The 17,201-nt window shown below is 55.4% G+C and overlaps 1 protein-coding gene across 7 annotated transcripts in view; it reads left to right on the forward strand.

Moving 5' to 3' along the window:
* Positions 1–17,201, forward strand: part of PFKFB3 (6-phosphofructo-2-kinase/fructose-2,6-biphosphatase 3) — a 90,111-nt gene that overhangs the window by 57,431 nt on the left and 15,479 nt on the right. For 3 of the 7 annotated variants that reach the window (XM_054503407.2, XM_063669518.1, XM_054503408.1), the window contains exons 1-7: positions 2,287–2,691; positions 10,767–10,892; positions 12,350–12,446; positions 13,236–13,302; positions 13,818–13,892; positions 14,329–14,385; positions 16,786–16,910. In XM_054503407.2, coding sequence (XP_054359382.1) covers positions 2,616–2,691; positions 10,767–10,892; positions 12,350–12,446; positions 13,236–13,302; positions 13,818–13,892; positions 14,329–14,385; positions 16,786–16,910 — 623 coding nt within the window. In that variant the 5' untranslated portion in view covers positions 2,287–2,615. Of the gene's footprint in view, positions 1–2,286; positions 2,692–10,766; positions 10,893–12,349; positions 12,447–13,235; positions 13,303–13,817; positions 13,893–14,328; positions 14,386–16,785; positions 16,911–17,201 lie in introns of those variants that run through there. The other 4 variants (XM_054503409.2, XM_063669519.1, XM_054503410.2 and 1 more) reach the window with 2 other exon arrangements.

Consider the following 17,201-nt stretch of genomic DNA (forward strand, 5'->3'; position numbering starts at 1 on the left):
GCCATTAAAAAAACAAAAAGCAAAAACAGGTGTGCATTCGTCCTTGCTCCCACGCACTCCCAGTTTGCACTTAGATGTAAGGAGCAGGAGGGGGACTGAGTTAACTTCCTTTTGCCTGCTGCATAGCCAGTGCAGGAGGCGAACCGGGGAAGAACATAGTCTTCCCTCTAGACTCGCAACGCGTTATTGACAGACAGGAAAAGTGCCCGGTCTGCGAAAGTTCAGCCGGACCTCCGGGACATCAACTCCCTGTGCCCTAAGAGCTGACCGCTGTCAGATGCGTTATCTAGGTCAAGAGATTAATGATATGCCTCTGCTGGGGCAGACGCCGTCTCTCTGCTCTCCCTGTGAGCTGAAACCAGCAGTGTGTCTGCAAGCTTGTAGGGGGTGTGGAAGAAGGCCCCCTGGTCGCTTGCCTGGCCTGTATGTGTGCAAAATCGGTGGGCAAGCAGCGGGCTCGTAGGTGCACCGTCATTCCCCAGGAACCGCCGGCGCTCTTTGCAGGGGTGCAGCCGCTCTCCCCGCAGCCCTCCTGGACCCCCGCGAACCCCAGGGCGGGAACTCGTCCCGGTGGCGCGGGCGCTGGCTGCCTGCTGTTTCCCTCTTCGGGTCAGCCCACTCTTATTTCAGGAGTGGAGTGGGACTCTCCCCTGGGCGTTTAGGGTGTCGCCTCTGGCATGTGCTCCCACTGCAGAAAACAAGTCCAAATGCAACGCATCGGGTTTCTGAACAGCCGCCAGAGCGCGGAAACCAGACCGTCAGCAAAGCTGTCGCGGGAACAGAGGCTCTCAGAGGGCGGCGCGGGGGGCGGGGTGCCGGAGTGGGGGTCGAGGCGGCTGGGGAGGGTGGCGGGGCACAGGCCAGGTGGCCGATGTTGCGCGTTCACGGGCCCCTCGGCAGGCGGCGGGTCGGGAGGAGTGGAGGCCCGGGTGGGGCGGGCGCGCCGGGCGGGAGCAGCCCTGGTCACCGCCTGGGCGCGGGCGCCCTCCCTGTGGAGCATGCGGGACGTGAGCGACGTGTGGCAGCCTCTGCGCAGACTTTTCCTCCGCGGTGTAAGTTTCAGCGAGCGCCGCCTTCCCTCCAATCACAGCCCAGCCTCAGCGCTAAGTGTGCACCTCTCTGCAAGGCGGCGCAGCGCTCCCGTACTGAGGCTTCGTTTGCAAAAATTACATCCATGTTGTGTCCCGGCGCGGGCGGCGGTTCCCCACCAAAAGCATCCCAGATCTTCCCCGCACGCCTCTTACCTGACTGCACGACTGTCACAAGTCGCAAGCTGGTGCAAACTGCGAAGGCCGGGAAAGGAGACGGGGCACGCATGCACCAGAAAGTGGGGAGGCAGAGCTGCAGCGCGTGCAGGATAACGGAGTGAATTTTAGGGGTCTGCATGATAAGGGGCCGCCCCCAATAGTTTTCCCTCGACTTAGGTAATGAATTGCAGATCGAAATGGGTCTAGTTTTATTCATTTTTCTACTCGGGGCGATAAAAGTTTTTTGAATGGTGTACATGGTGAGTGTGAAAACCAGATGCCAGCTGCTCCCAGCCCCAGTCCACTTCAGTCCAGCTCCCGGGGGCTTTCCCGCCCCCTCCTCGTGCCCAGCACCGCAGGCCTCTCAAGGTTCCCAGTCTTTGGGCTAGGGGAGGGGAGCAAGGCTCAGTTCAAGTTCAGGTTTCTAAGGGATTCAGGAAAGTGGACAGGGTGAGGTAGGAGGATCAGGGAAGCCTCCTCCCCGCGGGTCGCCCGGGTCGTGGCGGGGGATGGGCTCACGGGTATTATCAGGGAGCAGCCTGGCCCATGTTCTTACCTGGACTGCGCCTGCCCCACAGCGCGTGTTAGGAATGCAGAGTATCGGGGCTCCACGGCCCTAAAGGAGCTGCATTGGTAGGATGCACTTTAAGCAGCTTCCCAAGGGATTCGGCTGCGGGGTCCACGGTCTACACTGGGCAGGACTGCGTCCTCCCGGCCAGCACAGTTGAGGTGAGGGGCCGGAATTAGTCGGGGAAGCTGTGCCAGACGTCCCGAGGGGATAACAGGACGAGGGGATAACAGCAGCCAGGACCCTTCAGCAGGGCTGGGCGCGCTCCAAGCCCGGGGCAGGGCGGCAGGAGCTGGTGCACCGCCGCCGCCGGCCCGCAGGGGGAGCTCGCAGGCTGCCTCCCGGCTCGCCCACCCTCCTCCCCAAGTGGAAGGGGGCTGGGACCCAAGGAATGCGGCCCGCCCCTAGGCTGACGTGCGCGTCTGCGGCCAGCCCGGACTCTTTAAAAGCCGGCGGTGCGCGGGGCATCCCAGCCAAGCCGGAGAGGAGGCGAGCGGCAAGCCCTGGTGGCGAGAGCGCGGCTGTCACTGCGCCCGAGCATCCCAGAGCTTTCCGAGCGGACGAGCCGGCCGTGCCGGGCATCCCCAGCCTCGCTACCCTCGCAGCACACGTCGAGCCCCGCACGGGCGAGCGTCCGCAACTTAGCCCAGAGCACGTTTCCCCTGGCAGCGCAGGAAACGCCCGGCCGCGCGCCGGCGCACGCCCCCCTCTCCTCCTTTGTTCCGGGGGTCGGCGGCCGCTCTCCTGCCGGCGTCGGGATCTCGGCCCCGGGAGGCGGGCCGTCGGGCGCAGCCGCGAAGATGCCGCTGGAACTGACCCAGAGCCGAGTGCAGAAGATCTGGGTGCCCGTGGACCACCGGCCCTCGTTGCCCAGATGTGAGTGCAGCTGCGCGGAGCCGGGTTGCAGGGCGCGCTGCGCCGGGCCGGGCCATTGTGTGGGGCGGCTTTGTGCCGACGCCCCTCTGCGGGGGGCGCGCCCGTGCGGGTCGCGCCGGCGGGGCGGGGCGGAGGCGCGGGCTGTGAGTCCCTGGCCGGGCGGCGGGGGCGCTGTGGCCCTTGTCCCCGTGGCTGCCCCGCCGGCCCGGAAACGGCGAGTGCGCCGGCCGGGCTGCGTACGCCGAGACGGAGGGACGCGCGCGCCTGGGCAGGCCAGGGAGGGGATCCACATGCTCCGCGGTCCCTGTCCTCGACACCCGTCCCGGGCGGCCGTGGCCGGAGCGCAGCCCAGGGACCCGGCCGCTCGTGCCTCCGCCCCTTTCCACCGTCCGGATCTCCTCTCTCTGCCTGTTTCCATCTCCTCTCCCACCTTGCTATGCATTCCTATACCTTCGCTTCACTTCATAACCTATTTCTCTGTCCTGTTTTCTCTTTCGATATATATGTCTCTGTTTTTCTCTGTCTGTTTCTACCTCCTTCCTCTCCCACTTTGTTACTTTCTGCTTTTATCTCTTTCTCTCTTCTCTCTTCCGTTCATCTCCAGTGCCATGGGGGCGCCCGTGCTGGGGGCGCCAGGAGAGCCACCTGGAGCCACGCCTGTGTCCCCGGCTTTGGGGAGGGTCGGTGGGTTGGTGAGTGCACGGTTGGCGCTGCTCCACGCGCGCCGGGCGCACGCACTCCCCGGTGCTCGGAATTGGCTGGCAGTACCCTGCCTCGCCCCGCCGGTCGCCGCCCCCGCCACCAGCGATCCCTTGGGAGAGGGTTACCTCGAGCTCCACCTCAGCTGCGGAGCGCTGCTGCGGAAAAGGGCGGTGGGCAGCGCAGAGAGGCGACGCTGCCTCTCCAGGTAATGCGTCCCGGCTCCCATGGGCTGGACAGGGAGCCGCCTGGTGCGGTTTTGCCCAGGTCAGGTCGTAGCCTGAGTAGTGACCGTGGGCTCCAGGTGCAAACTCTCGAGGTGGCTTCGGGTCATCCGAAGGCGCCTGAGCGCAGGCGGCTGGCAGGGTTGTCCGGCTACCACGTTTCTTAGGACGGCCCCCGCGGGACTTGACAGCTCTTCTGGAGCCCTGCCCGGTCTGATTCACCGGCCTCGTCCCGACCTGCCCCTCTCCCCACACCCACCCCCATGGTGTGCCCTGGGTGGGGACGTCAGCAGATCCACCCTGCTGGACTTCAGGGTTCTGGGGTAGCCCTCAGGAGAGGTCTTGTTCCCCCTCTTTGTGAGGTAGCCCAGGACTGGGGGATGCGGGTGTGTTGCCCAGCCCTGTCAGATGCGCTTGAACTGGGTGGCCCACGGTTCTCTTGTCTTTGTGTAAAACCTGTAAGTGGAGTGGAACGCAGCTCTTAAATCCCCAGGGAGGTCTGGCCAAGGCCAAATGCAGAAACAACTTTTGCATAAAACAAGTATTATCTCTATAGCACTATGTAAACTGCAATGGAGGCTAGTCCCATATATGTAAATACATGTGATTGTATACGAATGCCCACGGGTCTGGGAGGAGTGTCCCGTGACTTCTAGGGCTCTGAGATCGGTTGGCATCAGCTCAGTTGTGATCTTAACACCAGCGTGCACCAAGGCGTCCTCCCTCCAGACTTGGATCCTGATCCATTAGACCCCATCAACCTGCACGTCTCGCACGCAGTGAGAGATTTGCCTAAGAATCCCTGTCAGAATCATTCAGAGCTGGAGGGTGGGAATTTGGCTAAAGCCAATGGATTAATTATTTTGTCCCGCCTACTGCTGGTATCCTCCTGTGTGGCTTTGAGGTATAGTCTCAGACACATTCCTTCTTGTAAAAAGATCTGCAGCCTGGGTGTCGCACATCCTTATTTCAACTGGTGGTGTCTTTCTCAGTTTATATAGTCACATTTATCTCTTACTGGAATGGAGGGAAGAAGGTATTTCTATTTGGCATCTTTCCTGACACCCTCCCTTGATTCTCTAATGGCATTTGGGACACTGGGTGGGTTTTTCTTTCTTTCTTTTGAGAAGGCGTTTCACTCTGTCACTGAGGCTGGAGTGCAGTGGTGCGATCTCAGCTCACTGCAACTTCTGCCTCCGGGTTTCAAGCGATTCTCGTGCCTCAGTCTCCTGAGAAGCTGGGATTACAGGCGTGTGCCACCATGCCCAGCTAATTTTCATATTTTTAGTAAAGACGCGGTTTCACCATGTTGGCCAGGCTGGTCTCGAACTCCTGACCTCAAGTGATCCGCCCACCTCAGTCCCCCAAAGTGCTGGGATTATAGGCATGAGCCACCATGCCCAGCTGGGTGGGTTTTCTTTCTCCTAAACCTGTTGCCACCTTTATAAGCGGCCTTCTCATTGGAGGTCTGCAGCAGAGTTCCCTGAGGTTTATTATTTATTTATTTATTTATTCATTTTTGTGGCAGAATCTCACACTGTCAGCCAGGCTGGAGAGCAGTGGTGCGATCATAGCTCACCGTAACCACCAACTCTTGGGCTCAAGTGATGCTCCCACCTCAGCCTGTCCAGTAGCCGGGACTATAAGTGTGCACCACCACACCCAGCTAATTTAAAAAAATTTTTTCATTGAGATGGGGTCTTGCTATGTTGCTCAGGCTGGTCTCGAACTCCTGGCCTCAAGTGATCCTTCCACCTTGGCCTCCCAAAGTGCTGAGGTTACAGGCATGTGCCACCATTCCCAGCGTCCCTGAGGTTTATTGCTGAAGGAGGGTGTCTAGGACGCTGCTTTTTATAGACAAAGAACAGTAAAACAACAAAACAAAAATTACTATATCAATAAGCTGCATTATATTCTTGCCTCGGAGACACCTTAACGGGATGCCCTGTTGCTACGTCAACATGGTGGTAAATGTTTCTTACAAAACCTGTAGCTTCCTTCGCATGCATCCTGTCACTCCTGCTGACTTACTGAATGTGTGAGTCAGCATAATGGTCAAGAAGTACCTTTTTGACTGACAAAGTCTGGCTTTCCTTTCTGTTCATCATCACGAAAATTCAAGAGCCTCTGTGTTCTGAGGGATCCTGGGTACCGGGCTGAGTCCTAAGATGGTGCTTGGGACTTGGCATTACATCAGAAGTTGCCATGATCAGTGGAGCAAAGGGGGTATTAGTACTGGTCAGGCCAGTGCAGGGTTGTAAGCAACAGGTAAAAGACAGCCTTTTAAAGCACCAAACTTTCTTTTTTGAGACAGGGTCTCACTGTCACCCAGGCTGGAGTGCAATGGTGCAATCACGTCTCGTTGAAGCCTTGAACTCCTGGGCTCAAACAATCTTTCTGCCTCAGCCTCCTGAGTAGCTGGGACTATGGGCATGTGCTACTGCGCCCAGCTAATTTTTAAAAATATTTTTGTACAAACGGGGTCTCTATGTTGCCCAAGCTGGTCTCGAATTCCTGGCCTCAAACGATGCCCCCTTGGCCTCCCAAAGTGCTGGGATTACAGGTGTAAGCCAGTGTACCTGGCCTTTTTTTTTTTTTTTCCCCTCTTAAAAACAGTGGAATGAGACAAACTGCCAGCTTGTGTTTGCTCAGGATTTAGACACTGCAGGAAATTGAGTCTGAAGAAAGGTTGTTGTGGCACTCAAATACGGATAGAAAGACTTCCATCTCAGTAGCGAGTTACGCCGGCTGCCGGTGTTCTAGCTTAAGGAAGCTGAGTGGGTGATGTCCTAGAGAAATCCCTGCCTTATCCCTGGGTAGCCCCTACAGTTTATTTTCTGGGGATGCATTCTGTGTTAGGGTTTGAGTCAGTGGGGGATACAGGCTGTGTGGGTGTTAGGGTTTGAGTCAGTGGGGGATACAGGCTGTGTGGGCTGCTGCCTGTCTGTCTGTGCATTGCACACCATCAGAGAGGTTAGTAACTTAATCTAGCCCGGAGAGCAGGAGTAGGAACCCGGGGGTGCCAGCCTCTCACTGTCCAGGTGGGGGATTCACCATCCATCTGGCTGCTGCTTTCCATAACTGGCCCCTTGTGTCACTGTATCCCGCGGCTGAGTGTTCACCACCCAGCCTTCAGTTTTCTTTTGGCTTCCTGTGTACGTTTGCCTGCAGGGAACGGGTCCCAGGAGGCAGTCTCCGTTGTACACTAATGGTAGTGCGGGCTTGTAGACAGCCAGGGCTTAGCCCAAAGGCACTACTCAGCCACGCTGACCCTGTATCCCCCAAGTAGCCTCTGTCTCACGGGTACCCAGTGCATGTACCTGGTGCGTGTGCCCAGTGAGTGGGCGTGTCGTGAACGTGACAACCTTGCAGAATTGAAGTTCCGCGCCTGGGACTTGGTGACTTTCTGGGAGGACTTACCCAAGTGGCCATGGTTGTAACCATGACAACACTTTGAGCTCGAGTCCCCCAGATTCAATTCGGGTGTTTAGTCTGTTACCCAGGGTCTTTACACAGTTGTTCTTTCCCCTGTAACACGGTGACATCTGTGTTCCCCCAGGCATGTTTCAATTGACATCTAAAGTCGACATCTAAATACATTTAAGTTTCACAACTTTCAAAACTTTGGGTGTGTGAAAAAGAAGTTAAAATATTAAATATTTACATAAAATGAAATGAGACACAAATACTCTTTGGAAGATCTTGTGTTAAACTCAATAACTTTTTTTTTTTTTTTTTGAGACAGAGTTTTGCTCTGTTGTCCGGGCTGGAGTGCATTGGTACAATCTCGGCTCACTGCAACCTCTGCCTCCCGGGTTCAAGCGATTCTCCTACCTCAGCAGTTGGGATTACAGGTGCCCGCTACCACGCCTGGCTAATTTTTGTATTTTTAGTAGAGACGGGGTTTTGCCATGTTGACCAGGCTGGTTTCGAACTCCTGACCTCAGGTGGTCTGCCCTCCTCTGCCACCCAGAGTGCTGGGAGACCATGCCCAGCCAATACTTACCTTTTCTAATCACTGTGCCTTGCCAGGGAGGGTGATGAGGCGGGTGGGGGTGTCTCTTTTTTGGTGGTAAAAAGGCCCATTGAGAAGCGAAGAAGAAACTGACGGTCACAGATTTAGAAACATGAGGTGTGCTGTGAGTTTTTAAAAGGGGCTGAGGTTGGAGAATAAGACAAAAAGATTTAGTAAGGATTTGTGATTACCCCATCTGTCCAAGACAGTGGTGGGTGTCTGAAGGGAGGGACAGCTGCAAACACCTCAGGCGCCCCTCTCTTTGTTTTTTTTTTGTTTTGGTTTTTTTTTTGAGACGGAGTCGCGCTCTGTCGCCCAGGCTGGACTGCAGTGGCGCTATCTTGGCTCACTGCAAGCTCCGCCTCCCGGGTTCACGCCGTTCTCCTGCCTCAGCCTCCCGAGTAGCTGGGACTACAGGCGCCCGCCACCATGCCCGGCTAATTTTTTGTGTTTTTAGTAGAGACGGGGTTTCACCGTGTTAGCCAAGATGGTCTTGATCTCCTGACCTCGTGATCCGCCCGCCTTGGCCTCCCAAAGTGCTGGGATTACGGGCGTGAGCACCGCGCCCGGCGCGCTCCTCTGTTTGAATCTTACTACGTGAGAGACTAGTGCGCAGGGAGAATGGCTCTGCTTTGCCAGGAAGGGACTGGCGGTTTATTTGGGTTTGAAATCCAGTCTGACCTTTTGCCCTATGTATTTACTCTGCTGTCTTTATTGTTGTTGTTGTTGTTGTTTTCCCTCCCTAAATGTCTACTGCCAGAGGAGATTTGTTCCTATGATGAGTGGGTTGACATAATCCCCTGTTGGATAAATCAATCAGCCTCTGCTTCCTTGGTGTGGTTCCGACAGAAATATTCTGCGTATGTGCACAGCCGAGAGTACGTGTGTGCGTCTGTCTCTGCATATCTGGGTGCTCTTAGGAGCAGCGGCGCGGTGGGGACACCTGGTAGGACCAGGAGGGACCCTTGGCCTGGGAGAAGGGTCAGTGGATGGGTATTGTTTCCAAGGAGTTGCTGCTACTTTTCCAATATGGCAGCTACAGCTGCCAGAATGACCCTGGGCACGGTGGGGTGTGCCACACTGGCTTTCGGGGAGGGCACCGTCTCTCCGTGTGCCCCTGGGGACACAAGAAAGCCCCTGGGTGCTTTGTGCTTTGTGCTTGTTTGTTCCACTCATGTGCTCAGGATGCCCGGCTCACCCTGGGCAGTGAAAAGCATCTGTTTTCGAGGAACTGTTTGTTCTAGGTCACTGGACACCAAGATCATGCCAGCCCAGGGCTTTTAGCATCTCCTCATCTGCTGATAGCCTGTCTGTCTCCTTACTCTGCCTGCTGAGAAGGCCACTAATGGTCTCCAAATAGCATGGAGGGGACAGAGGCCCAGCATGCCATGCCTGCCTCCCTGCCCCCGCCTCCAAGCCTAGGAGCAGATCCTGGACATTGACTTCAGTTTGGAGCCCTGTTGGGGGGTCCGGCTTACAGAGGGGCTTCTTCCCTGAGCCATGGCCTGTCTGAGGGGTGGTGGCTCCTGCAGCCTAAGCCTGCTCAGCTTGGACATCAGGGCCTCTGTCCAGTCCGACATCTGCCTGGGTCTGTGTGCAGCTTTCAGAGGTTTTCCTGCAGGCCATGAGGGCTGTGTCTGGGAATGATGAGGACAGCCAGGCTAACCACGTGGCAGAGAGTGCTGGGCAGTGCCGCCCAGGCGGGAGCTGGCGGGTATCATCTGGCCCTGGAGCTTGCATGTCGGCAGGATGCGGGAGTTGCCTGAGACTCCCAGGGCCAGGAGACAGCCAGGGAGATACTGGGCCCTCGGCTTCCAGTACAGGGGGCTTCTGGCTGCTTTCTGAAAAACCCAGCAAAACCCCCCTCCCTGCTGTTTTGTCTTACTGAGATGCCAAGACCGTTGTGTAGCAGCGGAAGCCAGGAGGGAGCTGGCAGGCAAGAGCATCTCCAGGTTTCCTGGAGACAGTGGAGCTGGCCCCTGGCTGAGGTTTCGTGACCGTCCCTTCCCTCGGCAGGGCCCCAGCATTCATCTGAGCCTGGCACCAGAAGAGAGGGTCAGTCAGGGCGTGAGAGGCTCAGGGGTGGAGGATTTACCTGTCCACTGGGGTAATTTTAGCATTCCGCTTCCCTGACCTACTTTCATTTGATAAACTCTTTTCATTTTCTTCTAATTATTTTTTAATTTATTTTTTTGTAGAGGCAGGGTCTTGCTATGTTGCCCAGGCTGGTCTCAAACTCACGGTCTCAAGTAATCCTCTTGCCTCGGCCTCCCAAAGGGCTGGGATTACAGGCATGAACCACCGTGCCTGGCTGTAAACTCCTACTTTTAAAAATTGCCTTTTTAAGGATGTTTTTTTAGAAACGCTGCCCATACCTCTGTGTGGAGGTTTGGATATTGAGGGTGGGCCTCTCTGTCTCTTAACCCCTGGGCTCCAGCCCCCTGCCCCTCTGTCCCCATGTTGTGTTGGAATCCACCCTCTCGACTCTCAGTCCCACCCTCCCTGGGGAGAGGAATCCTTTCCTCCCGCCCGCAGGAGCATGGCCACTTCCACTGTGGTGTCAGTGAGTGGTTCCCTGCTAGGTTTAGCACCCTGACTATCAGCTCAGGAATTTGGGGTTGGGACTGTCTTTGCCAAGTAGAACCTAAAGTCAGGATTGAGGGACAGGGTGTGGCTGGGGGGCTGTGGCACTAGGGTTGCCTGGTCCCACTCTGGTACAATGCCAGGGCCTTCAGGACGGGAAGATGAAATGAAAATTTCGATGAATGCTGGGTGTGGTGGCTATGCCTGTAATCCCAGCACTCTGGGAGGATTGTTTGAGACCAGGACTTTGAGACCAGCCTGGGCAACACAGCGAGACCCCATCTCTACAAAATAAAAAAATTAGACAGGGATGGTGGTGTACACACTAGTAGTCCCAGCTATTGGGGAGGCTAAGGCCGGAGGATTGTTTAAGTCCAGAGGTTTGAGGCTGCAGTAATCGTGGTAGCCACCGCACTCCCGCCTGGGCAACAGAGTGAAACCCTGTCTCAAAAACATTTTTGGTGAAATTCTTCAGCATTATTGTTGGGTGTGGCCTCTGCTCCTCTTCTCCGGTCACTTGGTTGATGACACACCCTTCTTGCTTGTTTTTCCAGCCTGTGGGCCAAAGCTGACCAACTCCCCCACCGTCATCGTCATGGTGGGCCTCCCCGCCCGGGGCAAGACCTACATCTCCAAGAAGCTGACTCGCTACCTCAACTGGATTGGCGTCCCCACAAAAGGTGAGAGACTGGGTCTCGAGGCCAGTCCCCTGCAAGTGCAAAAACTTGACCTTCCATCTCAGTTGCTGGTTTCACAGGCAGGACCACCCCGGGCGCCTCTGTCCCCTGGTCGGGGAGTCTGATCCTGCCTCCCGTGCAGCTGGGTCCCCCTTCACGCTGTGTCTACACTCTTCTGTTGGGGTTTTTTCCTCACTGGCCATTCTCTTTCCCACTCCCCTAAATCCTGCCCCGACTCAGATTTCACCTCCTTCAAAGCCATCTCCGGCCACCTCAGTCCTTTACATTCCTGTCGCACTCAGTCCTAGCTAACATTCCTCTGCTGATGGCCCTAAGCACTGCCTACCATAGATCAAGGGTCTTCAACCCCTAGGCTGTGGACTGCTATGTTGGGTGGCCTGTTAGGAACCTGGCTGCAGGAGGTGAGTGGCAGTGAGTGCGCATTCCTGCCTGAGCTCCGCCTCCAGTCTGATCAGTGGTGGCATTAGACTCCCATGGGAGTGAACCCTATTGTGAACTGGGCATGTGAGGGACCTAGGTTGTGTGCTCCTTATGATAATCTAATGCCTGATGATCTGAGGTGGAACAGTTTCATCCCAAAGCCGTACACCCACAACCCCTCCCTGTCCGTGGAAAAATTGTCTTCCACGAAAGTGGTTCCTGGTGCCAAAAAGGATGGGGACCGCTGTTGCAGATGACGCATTTAAGAATCTCTGCTTGGTCTTCCCAACTAGATGGGGAATATCTTGTGGATAGGCACTGGGTATTTTTTTTTCAATTAATTTTATTTTAGATTAGGGTACATGTGCATGTTTGTTACCTGAGTATACTGCATATTGATTGGGGATTGGGCTTCCAGTGAACCTGTTACCCAGATAGTGAACATTGTACCCAACTGGTTATTTTTTAACCCTTGCTCATCTCCCACCCTCCCTCTTTTGAGGGGATGGTTTTTATGTTTACCATCCCCGCTGTGCCCAGGAACCATGGGACACATTCCCCCAGGCCTGGCCCTGGTGGCTGCACCAGCAGAAGGGTTGACCTAGATCTGGCAATGGGCATGAGGCCCCACTTGCTTTCTGATACCATTGGTGGAAATGTGTTGCCCCTATTTTTGCTAGACTTGGGGCCTCCCCCCACCCATCCTCACAGTCTCAGTCTCTGGTTTAGGATATTGTGGGACTGGGATTGTAGACTTGGCTGGAGGGGACAGTGTCGCAGAGCCTGTGGCAGGGGCATTGCAGCTGGACTGGGGAAGCCGGGCAGCCTGTGGCCTGCCGTCCTCAGGAGTTGAGGGTAGCGCAGGACTGTGTGCCGGCATTGCTTCCATGTGGCACCATCTCATTCAAGTTGGTGTGATTGGCTGGGTGGCTCTTCCTTTGGTCGATCCCATGATCCCGGTGTGAGCTGGCCCCTTCCTCCTGCTCGATCATCCAGGCTGTTCTCTTTCCCGTCCACAGTGTTCAACGTCGGGGAGTATCGCCGGGAGGCTGTGAAGCAGTACAGCTCCTACAACTTCTTCCGCCCCGACAATGAGGAAGCCATGAAAGTCCGGAAGTAAGGCTGGGCCGCGGGCGTAAGGCAGGGCCGCGGGCGGCGTAGGGCTGGGCTGTGGGAGTAAGGCTGGGCTGCGGGGCTGCGGGTGTAAGGCTGGGCTGCGGGCTTGGGCTTGTTTTGTTCCGAGCCAGGCTCTGGAGGAGGCAGAGAAAGCCGGCCTGCGGGTGGGTCCTGCTGGTGGCTTCAGGGCTGTGCAGTGTGGGAACAAGCCCTGCTGCCCCTCTGAGGTTGCTGCTCATCTGAGGTTGCAGGGTCTCGTTAGTGAGACCTGAGGGTCTCACTGAGCTGACCTTCAGTGGGACAGAGCCGCAGAAGCAGCCTCACTGAGAATTAGCAAGTCCTGTTCGTCGGGAGTGTCTGTTTATGTTTGGGAAGGATTTCTTGTTAAGTGCGAGTTTATTGTGAAACCCTAGTGCAAGGGTGTTCGGCCCCGGCTGTATGTTGGAGTCTCCTGGGGGATGCTAAAACCCCCGATGCCAGGCCCCACCCCAGACCAGTTAGCGCAACTCTGTGTGTGGCTCTGGGCAGCCGTTTCTTAGCAGCTCACCAGGAGTGGTTCCCGCGTGCAGCCCAGTGCGAGCACCGCCTCCCGAGGGTTCCTGAGGCCACCCGTGCGGGGCCCCAGGTTGGAAGCCTCTGGGCCTGAGGGGTGCTGGCCAGCCTGCCCAGCGCTAAGCAGTGTAGAATGGAACCACCTGTTCCTCTGCCTGTCGGGGTGCATCGCGAGGTGCTTGGGCTGCCCCGGCGGATGCACCGGCGCTGACATTCGGCGTCTCTTGTGCATTCCAGGCAATGTGCCTTAGCTGCCTTGAGAGATGTCAAAAGCTACCTGGCGAAAGAAGGGGGACAAATTGCGGTAAGTTCAGGGAATGTAGCCGGCTCGGTGTCCAGTCCCACCCATGAGGGTGTCCTCACCGGCCTGGGGTGTACCAAGACCTGTGCCTCTGGCCCTGAGGGTAGAGGAAAGCAGGGGACCAGGGCAGCCCAATGGCTCAGGAAGGCGGATGTGGGGTGGACTCAGGGACCCACCCTCTCTGTTGCCAGTCCCCCACCTCCAGGGCGGGCAGGACTTGGGTTGCCCACAGGACCACTGGCCCTTCCTTGTACACTGTCCCATTGCATGTTACCGTTCTGCTTGTTTGCTTTTGGGGTATTCCCTTCACGCTACCACCCCTGAGTGCTGTTGGTAGTTGGGGGGAGGCCTGCCTCGTAAGCAGGCCCTGGAGAGGACTGTGGGCAGGCACAAGCTCCCCTGAAGCACTTCTGGGGCTTATTCCTGGAGATGATGGGTCTGGCATCTTTGCTGTTCTGGTAAACGTTGTTAAAGTCAAACTTAGAGTCTTCGTCCTGGCCCTTTGCTCTCCATATCAGGTTTTCGACGCCACCAATACTACTAGAGAGAGGAGACACATGATCCTTCATTTTGCCAAAGAAAATGACTTTAAGGTGAGCCGAGCGTCTTGTGTTGTGCTAGAGGGCTCGGGAGAGAGGAAAAGGCCTCAGGAAGCGGCCTGAGTCCTGCTCGGTCCTTCCCCTCCTGCTGCCCATGTTCCTTAGTCCTGCTTGGTCCCTGCCCTCATGCTGCCCATGTTCCTTAGTCCTGCTTGGTCCCTCCCCTCCTGCTGCCCATGTTCCTTAGTCCTGCTTGGTCCCTGCCCTCATGCTGCCCACGTTTTGCGGCCTTAAATTAGGGCCTTCGTGCGGTAGGGCTCTTGGGGACCGTGGGGCGTTCCAGAGGCGGCAGTGAGGAGGTGGGCTTTCCTGTCTTTGGGAGTTGGTGGGTGGCGTGCTTCCGCTTTGTCCGGATGATGACATCACAATGATGGCAAGGTTGGTCCTTCGTGGTGTTTGTTTTCTAACATCGCCGCCTCACTTCCACCAGGCGTTTTTCATCGAGTCCGTGTGCGACGACCCTACAGTTGTGGCCTCCAACATCATGGTAAGACAGCCGGGAGCCCCGCGCTTCTGCGGCAGCGCAGACCACAAGGGCATTTGCAGTGTGAGGAAGTGGGGGACCGAGTCCGGCTCGGAAGCGCAGCTGAGCCCTTAGGATGAGCAGCCCCCAGCTGGCTGTTGATTGGGAGGTCAGACCTACAGAGCGGTTTTTAACCCAGAGGCCTGTCCTGTGAGGGACTGGCTCCATCCAGGGCAGTGGGCAGGCTTGGATGGGACGTAGGAAATAATTCAGGGAGATAGGATTAGTTTCTGTTGGTGGCAGGAGCCTGACAGCTAGTGGTGATGGAGCTGCTGGGGCAGAGGGCAGCTCATTGCCCCCAGTGGGACAGGAGGCAGCAAGTGGATCGCTTGCTGTGAGGGCTCCGGGAGGTAAGAATGCTTGGGCATTGGCAAAAGTCCATAGGGCTCAGCAGCCTCCTAAGTTTGGGAGGTAAGACTCTCTTCCTGCTGATGCATCTTGTGAACCTGCCACAAACCCTCCTGTCTGTGTTGTGCAGGGGAGCTTGCCCAGATAAATTGAGGGCACTTGGCATCATAACTTGATGAATTTCTCCAGTGTTACCACTTGATCGCAATATATATAAACAGGAATGGTTACTATGGAGACTTACTACAGCCCGCCACCCTGTGTTGGAGATAATTTTCTCTTCAGCTTAAACATATCAGAATATGACAATTCTATAAAGAAAAGCAGTTCTGAAAACGTACACTGGGACGCTGTGGTGCTGGCATCTTTGCACCTTTAGAGGGGATGCTAAGCATGTGTTAGCCCTGGTATCTTCCCCAAGGGGGGGGAAGTATTTCTAGATGTCTTTAGGAAATGAATTCCTGTTTCAGGAAGGGCTATTTGAATCGTGAAAAGTCAGTTTAGATTTGTCCAGTGGGTGCAAAGCAGGAGGCTCAGAGTACGAGGAAATCATCTAAACAGAGGGTTTGCCACCTTTCTTTGGCTGGACACTCCTTGTTCCCCTTGGTAGACGGCAGGGTGCAGCTGTGAAGTCATTTTTCCCAGTGAGTGGTCACCAATGTGCTTAGCAAGGAGTTTAGCATTTGTCTGGTTGTCCACTAACAGATAGTCATTTGCCCCAACCTGCCATGTTCAGAAATCTCTTTCTGATGAAATCTCAAAGCAGTTTGGTAGAGCCAGGCATTTGTGAACTTAGATTTTTTTTTTAAATTGTAGTAAAATATACATAATGTAAAATTTACCATCTTAATCATTTTTATTATTTATTTATTTATTTATTTATTTTTTGAAACAGACTCTCCTTCTGTTGCCCAGGCTGGAGTGCAGTGGCACGGTCTTGGCTCACTGCAACCTCTGCCTCCCAGGTTCAAGCGATTCTCCTGCCTCAGCCTCCTGAATAGCTGGGATTACAGGTGTGCGCCACCACGCCCAGCTATTTTTTTTTTTGTATTTTTAGAGGAGACGGGGGTTTCACCGTGTTGGCCAGGCTGGTCTCAAACTCCTGATCTCAAGTGATCTGCTCGCCTTGGCCTCCCAAAGTGCTGGGATTACAGGCGTGAGCCACTGCACCCGGCCATTTTAGCCATTTTTTAAGTGTGCAGTACAGCAGCAAATTATATTCCCATTGTTGGGTAACCGCCACACTCTATCCCCAGGACTTTCTCATCTTCCCCGGCTGAAACTCTGTGCCAGGACACAGACACGACTCCCCATTGCCTTGATCTGTGAAGAGTGGCTGCCTCTCAGTGACGGCAGTGGTTGATGAGAATAAGAGCCCAGGCATTCAGAAATGCTGAGTTTCCCTAAAATCCACCTGGTTTCTGGGGCCTGTGCCACTGTGGGTGTTGGTAGACCTGTGTTGTTGCCTAGGAGAGTAAGCCCTGCAAAGGAGCGGGCACAGCCCTAGTTGGAGAAGCAGTTAACCACGGACTGGTCACACTGGGGCTGCCTCCGGCGGTGAGGGGTGGAGGAGAAACCACACAAGGCCAGAGGCATCTCTGGGAACTCCTGAGCATACCTTAGAACCAGCAGCCTCCTCCCGGTGCGGGGAGCATTGCGGATGCTCACGTGCAGCTCGGTTGAGTTCAGCGCCAAGCTGTCTGAACTCTGGATCTGGGCACGGGACAGATCCTGACTTGCTGGAGCATTCAGAGGTGTTCATTATGGAATCCCTGTGGGTTTCCTGTCTCTGTCCTTCCGGCTTCAGTTCTCCATCTCCCCAGGGAATCCTCCCCATGTAACATCAGGCTGTGACTCAGCCCCCAGGATCTTTCTCCCTTTCTCTTACACACTGGGCCGGATAATCTTTATACTGAGCCTTCTGTGCGCTCCCCTTTTGAAAGCCCCAAATCCTGCTTAATCTCAGCAGAAAGCCTTCCAGCGTGATTTATCAGCTGCCCCTTTGTGGTGTTGCAGGAAGTTAAAATCTCCAGCCCGGATTACAAAGACTGCAACTCGGCAGAAGCCATGGACGACTTCATGAAGAGGATCAGTTGCTATGAAGCCAGCTACCAGCCCCTCGACCCCGACAAATGCGACAGGTGATTCCCGTGGCTGGCCGTCTCTTCAAGACCCACATGAGGGTTCTTATTGAATTCTTGATGTTCCCACAAAGGATTTGCCCCTGGATACCTTTAAAAAATTTTTTTAAGACAGTTTTTTTTGTAGAGATGAGGTGTCGCTATGTTGCCCGGGCTGGTCTTGAGCTCCTGGCCTCAGGTGATCCACATACAGCTGCTGGATACCTTTATCAACTCTCTGAAAATATCTTTTAAAAACAATCCTTGATGACAAATCATATTCAGTGGGACTGAACACTGTGTAGAAGTACA

Source organism: Pongo pygmaeus, chromosome 8, assembly GCF_028885625.2.
Source record: "Pongo pygmaeus isolate AG05252 chromosome 8, NHGRI_mPonPyg2-v2.0_pri, whole genome shotgun sequence".
Lineage (NCBI taxonomy): Eukaryota > Metazoa > Chordata > Mammalia > Primates > Hominidae > Pongo > Pongo pygmaeus.